This window comes from Eutrigla gurnardus, assembly GCF_963514095.1.
Source record: "Eutrigla gurnardus genome assembly, chromosome: 1".
In the NCBI taxonomy this organism is placed as follows: Eukaryota; Metazoa; Chordata; class Actinopteri; order Perciformes; family Triglidae; genus Eutrigla; species Eutrigla gurnardus.
Window position 1 is genome coordinate 36,284,146 of NC_139915.1, and position 10,286 is coordinate 36,294,431.

At 43.5% G+C, this 10,286-nt stretch overlaps 1 protein-coding gene across 1 annotated transcript in view; it reads right to left on the bottom strand.

Moving 5' to 3' along the window:
* Positions 1–10,286, bottom strand: part of LOC311018579 (uncharacterized protein) — a 722,019-nt gene that overhangs the window by 704,916 nt on the left and 6,817 nt on the right. The window contains exons 2-5 of the mRNA XM_084017608.1: positions 8,735–8,866; positions 5,681–5,812; positions 4,672–4,803; positions 2,084–2,212 (exon numbers count right to left, since the gene is read on the bottom strand). Of these exons, the coding sequence (XP_083873734.1) occupies positions 2,084–2,212; positions 4,672–4,803; positions 5,681–5,812; positions 8,735–8,865 (524 nt within the window). The 5' untranslated portion in view covers position 8,866. The remainder of the gene's footprint in view (positions 1–2,083; positions 2,213–4,671; positions 4,804–5,680; positions 5,813–8,734; positions 8,867–10,286) is intronic.

Below are 10,286 nucleotides of genomic sequence, written 5' to 3' on the forward strand. Positions count from 1 at the left end.
GGAAATGATCTTGCATTGAGGATTCAGTGTTGATACAAGTTCTTTAAAAGCAGGTTGTTCAACCACAGCAAATGGATGAAGGCCTTCACAAATGAAGTTAATCAGAACCTTGTCAACTTTTGCTTGTGGCACACGTTTGGTTCCACCCATTGCCACCAAGTCAGATATTTTTGCTTGCTTGCTTGGGGTTTTTTCTGGTTCCAGGGTCCGCTTCCGTGCTGCCGCGAGGTCAGTGTAGACCTTCATCTTTGATGGATGTTTCCTCTGTGAACAAACAACAAACAAACATCATCATATAAATCATCAAAACCATGTTTTCATTAAACATACAGTTAAAATATTTTTTACATTAATAGATTCATTCCTATTTTTCAAAGGGTCATGTAGAAAGAGTAGACTATATCATGGATGGGTCACTGGCAGACTTTAAGAGTGGTCCCAGATCACCTGGTTTTATCCTGCATATAAGATTACTGAATGAAAAACATTCACCAATATATCAATCAATCAATCTTTATTTATATAACGTCAAATCACAACAACAGTCATATCAAGGAACTTTACACATAGAGCAGGTCTAGACCATACTCTTTAATTTTATTTTAAAGAGACCCAATATTAGAACAACACTAAAAGATTTTTTATTAGCCAAACCTTAATAACTTTTTGGTATATTTTTCGATGTGTTAAAACACTCATAAGCAATTTTCATCGCATATCATAGCAATATTAGCATCATTTTGTGTGAAATTAAGGTATGAGTCAAATTTGATTGTTTAAAATGAAGCTTACTAGCTTACTACCAAGTTAGCTAACGTTAACTAGCACTATAAAGCTGGCTGCTAACACTGACGTTAGCATACCATGATTGAGTAAAGTTATTAATTGCATGGATCCATGATTAATTGCATGTAACGTTATTTAGCTTCACGTGAGGTGATACCTTACCTGTACATGCTTGCGCAGGTTGGAAGCAGACTTTTTGTAGGTGGATAGCTGCGTCACTTTCGGCATACAAAGTTTACATTGCATGATGAAATTGTTGTCATTCGCGGACTTGAACTCAAATAAGTCCTTTAAATATGGCCAGGGACTGGCCTCACGTTCTCCGTGCGTGTCTCTGTGTCCCAAATTCGACCCTTCTCCATCGATACACGTGTCTCCATCCACACTCTCGTCTCCATCCGTCTCCATCGTCTTTTAGCTAGCTCCTCTGTAGCACCAACGTCTCGACGTTTCTGACCTTCTGTCGCTGCAGTTGTCCAGAGCCAATCAGATGGACAGTTACTGGCACGCAGACTCAGTGCAAGTGAATTTTTTTTCTTTTTTACTTTGTAGCGGAAGCTATTTCAAATGTAGTGAAGTAAATTATTTCCAACAATATGTACTTAAGTAAAAGTAAAATTACTGATTTTAAAAATGACTCAAAAAAGTACAAGTACACAAAAAAACTACTCAATTACAGTAACGAGAGTAAATGTAACTCATTACTTTCCACCCCTGGCAAGAAACCTCATTCAGGTCTTGGTCCAGATGGTGTAGCTGGTGAACTGTACTTGATATGGCTGCTGTTGGTTCTTGTGTGAGTCTTTCTAACACAGACTTGACAGATTGTCTCTCTGGTTGCTGCTTGCTTGCCTTGAACTGTCTGTTAATGGATGATTAAAGTTAAAAAAATACCAAAGTTCCAACGGTGCCTTTGCTTCCCATGAAAACCTGAACCCTGGCCTGATCCAGGACCTGATACGTGTCTGTTTCTCCCTTCGTACCTGTTCCTGGACTTTGACCGGTTACCTGTTCCTGATTCCTCTGGATTTCTTTACCTTTACCTTTACCTAGACTAAACCGGTCTCCCAACGCATCAAGTACCCAGTTTGGTCAGACCCACTTGGAGTCTGATGCTGATGGACCAGGTTTTCAAGTAGCTCCGATATAAACCAAGCTTAGTTTAGCTGAGCTTAGTGTAGATCCACTTCTTTGGCATTAGCTGTGACGTGAGCCAAGTTAGCTTCTCTCTGACTCTTTTCTCTGGCATGTCTAGACCTGATTTATCCTCCAAGGAGAGTCCAGGTTCAGTTCTTACCTTCCATCAGCAGCTTGTTCAGTTTTAAGATAAATAGGGCAACCCATAGACTGGTCACTCTTCATGGACACACAGCTGGGTCCAGGTCCAGGTCCAGGTCCAGGTGAGTCTGGTCTCTGCTGCTGCATCCTGATACAATAAATACACTTTAAGATTCTCACTAGTTAAGCTTCATTAATCAGTTTGCTTTGGTTATATTGATGAGTCATGTTCTGAGAGTTGATGCTAGTGTCAGGATCAATACTTTGAATGGATCTGGGTCACATGAGACCACGTGGACATGTGAACACTCGTCTTAGTGCTACACTCACACTAGGAGCAGTGGACAACGTTTCCGTTGCATTAGAACTGTATGGGGTGACAATGATGGGAAAACGGAGTTATGACTCTTAAAAACTTTACATTTTGGTTGCTAACTCTCCACTGGGCATCGGACGGTTCTGGCCTCCACGTAGTCCATTACCTCCTGATAATAGACACGTCCTCGGGCATTATCAGTTACCTTAACACCTAAAATAAGAGTTTGCTGGATATAAAGTGTCTTACTTTACTACTCTACAACCTCCCTTGAGTGAGAGGAAGACGGTGCTCAAGTTTGGTGACTGTTGGTTTGGAGTCTTTTTGTTCTTAGCTTAGCTTAGCCTCCCCACTACTCTTCTTTGTCATTAGCCTTCACGTTAGCCAAGTTAGCTTCTCTCTAACTCTTAAGGTTTCTCGGCGTCTATGAGTCTTTTCTTTCAGAAGGTTTTCTCCTCACTGTCACTTTAAGGTTTGATTGTATATTTATTATTTTGTAGTTTAATCCCAGTTAAAAACATTTAATTGGTCCTTTCTGTGAGAGTTTCAGTGAAACACGACACTGTCACTCTCTCACATCATCGTGGCTCAGAAGACCTGATGGGTTGCAGGATTCAGGGCTGGTGGACTCTGAGTTTAAGGGGGGCTGGTCTAGACCTGATTCATCCTCTAAGGAGAGTTCAGGTTCAGTTCTTACCTTCCATCAGCAGCTAGGTTCAGTTTTAAAATGAAGAGGAGGGTGACCCATAGACCGGCCACTCTTCATGGACACACAGCTGGGTCCAGGTCCAGGTCCAGGTCCAGGTCCAGGTCCAGGGGAGTCTGGTCTCTGCTGCTGCATCCTGATACAATACATTTAGATTTCAGATTCTCACTAGTTAAGCTTCATGAATCCGATAGAGAGAGCGAGAGAACAGAACATTGTCTACCAGCATGAGACCAAGGAGTTAACTGGGCTAGTTGGCAGGCTAATGTTGCTAGCTATAGAGCTAGCTGAGTATGTGCTAGTTATCTAGACAATCAGTGTTTAGACCGGGACCGACTGTATTTGCCATGAAGCCCTGTCTGACATCTGCAGGTAGTTTCTCCTTCCTGGTTTGATTCAGGAAGTCCCTGAATGCACCTTTCCCCGTTTAGAGAGCTTCCATGACTGTCCCAGATGACCCAAAGCATGCTGTCCCACATTAGCATCAGATTTGAGAAAGTGGGACGACTAGAGACCAACAAACCAAAACACATTCCAACAACTCGATGCATATTTTGTTGCTTGAATGAATCACAAACATGATTTGATCATTATTTATGACTGATTTATATCCTCAACATTCATTTAGTCAGAATCCTATACGTCACTGACAGCTTCTGATTGACATTAGCCCTGCCCCTTTTCTGTGACCCCGCCCCCTTGAAGCTGCGTCATTTCAGTCTAAACCTAGTAACCGTCCTGATGACTAGATTTAGTTGGAACAGGAAATAAAGGGACTGGAGATCAGGCGTGTCCCACATGAGCCCAGTTTTCTAGATGTGAGTCAAAAGCACAAACGGCTGGTGAACTGGATAACTTCACAGCTATGCAGCCGACGGAGTAAACAAGCAAACAAGAACCAGGACAAGAAGAGCTCGTCTTCCTTCCTAAATCACATTTCACCAGAGATGGAAGGAACAAAGTACAAATACGTGGTTACTGGACTTAAGGAGACTTTTCAGGTATCTGTACTTTACTTGAGTATTTATGTTTCTGACAACTTTGTACTTTTCCTCCCGACATGTTCAAACTCATATTTGTACTTTCTACCAGTGTTTCCCCTCGATGTTTTATAGCAGTGGTGCTCTGAGTTGGTAACCTAGCAACGCTGGGGGGGGGGGGGGGGGGGTTATGACATAACACCCAACAGAGTCAAGACATCTCGATTTAACCTTATTTTAAAGAGCTGTCTATTGTGTGTGTGTGTGTTTGTGTGTGTGTGTGTGTGTGTGCGTGTGTGTGTGCGTGTGTGTGCGTGTGTGTGTGTGTGCGTGTGTGTGTGTGTGTGTATGGGGGTGTGTGCGTGTGTGTGTGTGCGTGTGTGGGTGTGCGTGTGTGTGTGTGTATGTGTGTGCGTGTGTGTGTGTGCGTGTGTGGGTGTGCGTGTGTGTGTGTGTGTGTGTCTCTAGAGACAGAGAACGGATAAATAAAGAAGTTGGCATTAGCTGTGACGTTAGCCAAGTTAGCTTCTCTCTGACTCTTAACTTTTCTCTGGCTGGTCTAGACCTGATTTATCCTCCAAGGAGAGTCCAGGTTCAGTTCTTACCTTCCATCAGCAGCTTGTTCAGTTTTAAAATGAAGAGGAGGGTGACCCATAGACCGGCCACTCTTCATGGACACACAGCTGGGTCCAGGTCCAGGTCCAGGTCCAGGTGAGTCTGGTCTCTGCTGCTGCATCCTGATACAATAAATACACTTTAAGATTCTCACTAGTTAAGCTTCATTAATCAGTTTGCTTTGATGATATTGATGAGTCATGTTCTGAGAGTTGATGCTAGTGTCAGGATCAATACTTTGAATGGATCTGGGTCACATGAGACCACGTGGACATGTGAACACTCGTCTTAGTGCTACACTCACACTAGGAGCAGTGGACAACGTTTCCGTTGCATTAGAACTGTATGGGGTGACAATGATGGGAAAACGGAGTTATGACTCTTAAAAAACTTTACATTTTGGTTGCTAACTCTCCACTGGGCATCGGACGGTTCTGGCCTCCACGTAGTCCATTACCTCCTGATAATAGACACGTCCTCGGGCATTATCAGTTACCTTAACACCTAAAATAAGAGTTTGCTGGATATAAAGTGTCTTACTTTACTACTCTACAACCTCCCTTGAGTGAGAGGAAGACGGTGCTCGAGTTTGGTGTCTGTTGGTTTGGAGTCTTTTTGTTCTTAGCTTAGCTTAGCTTAGCCTCCCCACTACTCTTCTTTGTCGTTAGCCTTCATGTTAGCCAAGTTAGCTTCTCTCTAACTCTTAAGGTTTCTCGGCGTCTATGAGTCTTTTCTTTCAGAAGGTTTTCTCCTCACTGTCTCTTTAAGGTTTGATTGTATATTTATTATTTTGTAGTTTAATCCCAGTTAAAAAACATTTAATTGGTCCTTTCTGTGAGAGTTTCAGTGAAACACGACACTGTCACTCTCTCACATCATCGTGGCTCAGAAGACCTGACGGGTTGCAGGATTCAGGGCTGGTGGACTCTGAGTGACTGTTTAAGGGGGCTGGTCTAGACCTGATTCATCCTCTAAGGAGAGTTCAGGTTCAGTTCTTACCTTCCATCAGCAGCTTGTTCAGCTTTAAAACGAAGAGGAGGGTGACCCATAGACCAGTCACTCTTCATGGACACACAGCTGGGTGCAGGTCCAGGTCCAGGTCCAGGGGAGTCTGGTCTCTGCTCCTGCATCCTGATACAATACATTTAGATTTCAGATTCTCACTAGTTAAGCTTCATGAATCCGATAGAGAGAGCGAGAGAACAGAACATTGTCTACCAGCATGAGACCAAGGAGTTAACTGGGCTAGTTGGCAGGCTAATGTTGCTAGCTATAGAGCTAGCTGAGTATGTGCTAGTTATCTAGACAATCAGTGTTTAGACCGGGACCGACTGTATTTGCCATGAAGCCCTGTCTGACATGTGCAGGTAGTTTCTCCTTCCTGGTTTGATTCAGGAAGTCCCTGAATGCACCTTTCCCCGTTTAGAGAGCTTCCATGACTGTCCCAGATGACCCAAAGCATGCTGTCCCACATTAGCATCAGATTTGAGAAAGTGGGACGACTAGAGACCAACAAACCAAAACACATTCCAACAACTCGATGCATATTTTGTTGCTTGAATGAATCACAAACATGATTTGATGGTTATTTATGACTGATTTATATCCTCAACATTCATTTAGTCAGAATCCTATACGTCACTGACAGCTTCTGAGAGTTGATGCTAGTGTCAGGATCAATACTTTGAATGGATCTGGGTCACATGAGACCACGTGGACATGTGAACACTCGTCTTAGTGCTACACTCTAAGGGTGTGGAGATTCACCGAGATCCACCGATACATCGATACCCACGTGCACGATGCGAGTGCATCGGTTCATTCACCCCGCATCGATACAATTGACGGGTGAAATCTAGATTCATATCGGTGCGTTTGGGTTGCATCGGTTAAATCTGATGGTAATTATGTAAAGTCCGATGCAGGCGCCGTGTTTTTCATGTTAAATTTCACCCTGTCCCGTGATTCCCAGTCGCAATGAACGCACCTCTCTTAGTTTCGCGTTTTGCTTTGAGCACGGACGGAAGCCGCGAGGAGGCACACACTCACACAGACTACTAGTAGTAGTAAACAAACATGGAGGATAGCGTGAGCAGCAGCAGCACTGTGGACGCGCCACAGCCTATATTTAATGCACCTCCAGATCTTAAATCTTATGTTTGGAAACACTATGGATTCTACAAGAAAGATGGAAAGCTGGACAAAACGACCGTTATTTGCAAACACTGCCGTGTTGCAAAGCCGTACAAGGGCAGCACAACTAACATGCAGACCCAACTAAAAAGAATACATCAGATCATCGATACGCCTCCCGCCGCTTCCACCAAACCAGGTCAGGGGCAGAAAAGTATTGTCGATTGTTATGCGGAGCCTCTTGCAGACGGCTGTGCCCGCGCTATGGCTATAACTAGGGCAATCGCCTACTTCATATCCAAAGACATGCAGCCATATAGCGTTGTGGAAGACGAGGGCTTCAGACACCTCATCCGCGTATTGGAACCAAGTTACAAAATACCAGACAGATCCATCTTCACTGACACACATATCCCCGATCTGTACAAAAAAGTGAAAGATGAGATTGTTGTGTCGCTGACCAGTGCACAGAGAGTTGCCCTAACAGTGGATGGGTGGACGTCTTGTGCCACTGACTCATATATAACAGTGACGGCACACCACATTGACATGGATTGGGAAATGCAAAACGTCGTTCTCCAGACCAGAGTGTTCCGTGAAGCTCACACGGGACCGAATATTGCAGAACTATTCCGTGAGGTTACCCGAGAGTGGAAAATTGGTGACAAGAAGCCTGCGTTGGTCACAGATAATGCAAGCAACATGGAGTATTTATTCATATAGAAATAGCACGTTCTGCTCCTCATTATTGCATTAGCCCACTTCCTATTGAGTTCATATGTGTGGCAGACAGGGATATGGACAAACATTGATGCACTATTGAAAGTGTCACTTGAAGTTAGTCATTGAGAGTAATTGTTTTTTTTTATTGTTGCAGAGTTAGACTCAAAGTCAACTCTAGCACATTTGAAAAGGCCTGATTTTGAAAAGTTGTTACTGTGCCAAAAAGAAGAGGAATAAAAGCTAATCTTTTTTATAGTACCATACTGAATTGCATCTTATTTTTTTATTTAAATGTTATCTTTGTTTATTCATGTTGAATCGCATCGTATCGCATTGATTTGAACTAAAAGATTATCGCAAAGTATCGCATCGGGAAGAGGGTGAGGTGTATCGCATCGTATCGCCAGAAAATTCCATGTATCGCTAAAATATCGTATCGCTGGCAGCGCATCGACGTGCGTATCTAATCGGCCTCAGTGCAGAGATTCAAACCCTTACTACACTCACAGTAGGAGCAGTGGACAACGTTTCCGTTGCATTAGAACTGTATGGGGTGACAATGATGGGAAAACGGAGTTATGACTCTTAAAAACCTTAACATTTTGGTTGCTAACTCTCCACTGGGCATCGGACGGTTCTGGCCTCCACGTAGTCCATTACCTCCTGATAATAGACACGTCCTCGGGCATTATCAGTTACCTTAACACCTAAAATAAGAGTTTGCTGGATATAAAGTGTCTTACTTTACTACTCTACAACCTCCCTTGAGTGAGAGGAAGACGGTGCTCGAGTTTGGTGTCTGTTGGTTTGGAGTCTTTTTGTTCTTAGCTTAGCTTAGCCTCGCTGCTACTTCTCTATGTCGTTAGCCTTCACGTTAGCCAAGTTAGCCTCTCTCTAACTCTTAAGGTTTCTCGGCGTCTATGAGTCTTTTCTTTCAGAAGGTTTTCTCCTCACTGTCTCTTTAAGGTTTGATTGTATATTTATTATTTTGTAGTTTAATCCCAGTTAAAAAACATTTAATTGGTCCTTTCTGTGAGAGTTTCAGTGAAACACGACACTGTCACTCTCTCACATCATCGTGGCTCAGAAGACCTGACGGGTTGCAGGATTCAGGGCTGGTGGACTCTGAGTGACTGTTTAAGGGGGCTGGTCTAGACCTGATTCATCCTCTAAGGAGAGTTCAGGTTCAGTTCTTACCTTCCATCAGCAGCTTGTTCAGCTTTAAAACGAAGAGGAGGGTGACCCATAGACCAGTCACTCTTCATGGACACACAGCTGGGTGCAGGTCCAGGTCCAGGTCCAGGGGAGTCTGGTCTCTGCTCCTGCATCCTGATACAATACATTTAGATTTCAGATTCTCACTAGTTAAGCTTCATGAATCCGATAGAGAGAGCGAGAGAACAGAACATTGTCTACCAGCATGAGACCAAGGAGTTAACTGGGCTAGTTGGCAGGCTAATGTTGCTAGCTATAGAGCTAGCTGAGTATGTGCTAGTTATCTAGACAATCAGTGTTTAGACCGGGACCGACTGTATTTGCCATGAAGCCCTGTCTGACATCTGCAGGTAGTTTCTCCTTCCTGGTTTGATTCAGGAAGTCCCTGAATGCACCTTTCCCCGTTTAGAGAGCTTCCATGACTGTCCCAGATGACCCAAAGCATGCTGTCCCACATTAGCATCAGATTTGAGAAAGTGGGACGACTAGAGACCAACAAACCAAAACACATTCCAACAACTCGATGCATATTTTGTTGCTTGAATGAATCACAAACATGATTTGATGATTATTTATGACTGATTTATATCCTCAACATTCATTTAGTCAGAATCCTATACGTCACTGACAGCTTCTGATTGACATTAGCCCTGCCCCTTTTCTGTGACCCCGCCCCCTTGAAGCTGCGTCATTACAGTCTAAACCTAGTAACCGTCCTGATGACTAGATTTAGTTGGAACAGGAAATAAAGGGACTGGAGATCAGGCGTGTCCCACATGAGCCCAGTTTTCTAGATGTGAGTCAAAAGCACAAACGGCTGGTGAACTGGATAACTTCACAGCTATGCAGCCGACGGAGTAAACAAGCAAACAAGAACCAGGACAAGAAGAGCTCGTCTTCGTTCCTAAATCACATTTCACCAGAGATGGAAGGAACAAAGTACAAATACGTGGTTACTGGACTTAAGGAGACTTTTCCTGTATCTGTACTTTACTTGAGTATTTATGTTTCAGACAACTTTGTACTTTTCCTCCCGACATGTTCAAACTCATATTTGTACTTTCTACCAGTGTTTCCCCTCGATGTTTTATAGCAGTGGTGCTCTGAGTTGGTAACCCAGCAACGCTGGGGGGGGGGGGGGGGGGGGGGGGGGGGGGTTATGACATAACAACCAACAGAGTCAAGACATCTTGATTTAACCTGATTTATTCAAACAAGTAGCTGAAGCCAGATCTATTTGCACAAACTACACTCTGCAGCTGAGCATTTCATTTTTCTTGGCTTTTCAAAATAAAGCTCCAAGGCTCTTTTGTATTTAAATTGGGGTATGGGGGGGCATTTATGCTGATCCACATACAAGTGGCCAAATGGTCTCCTTGTAACTTGTTCCTCAGATCCGTCTTCACCTCAAAGTAAAAAGTAAATAAAACAGTATTTGTGGTAAATGTAAGAAAGATCATTGCTATCAACATTCCCCAACTGTGTGCATCCATGAAAACACATGGAGGACCTTGGAACTCTCCACTTACCAGGC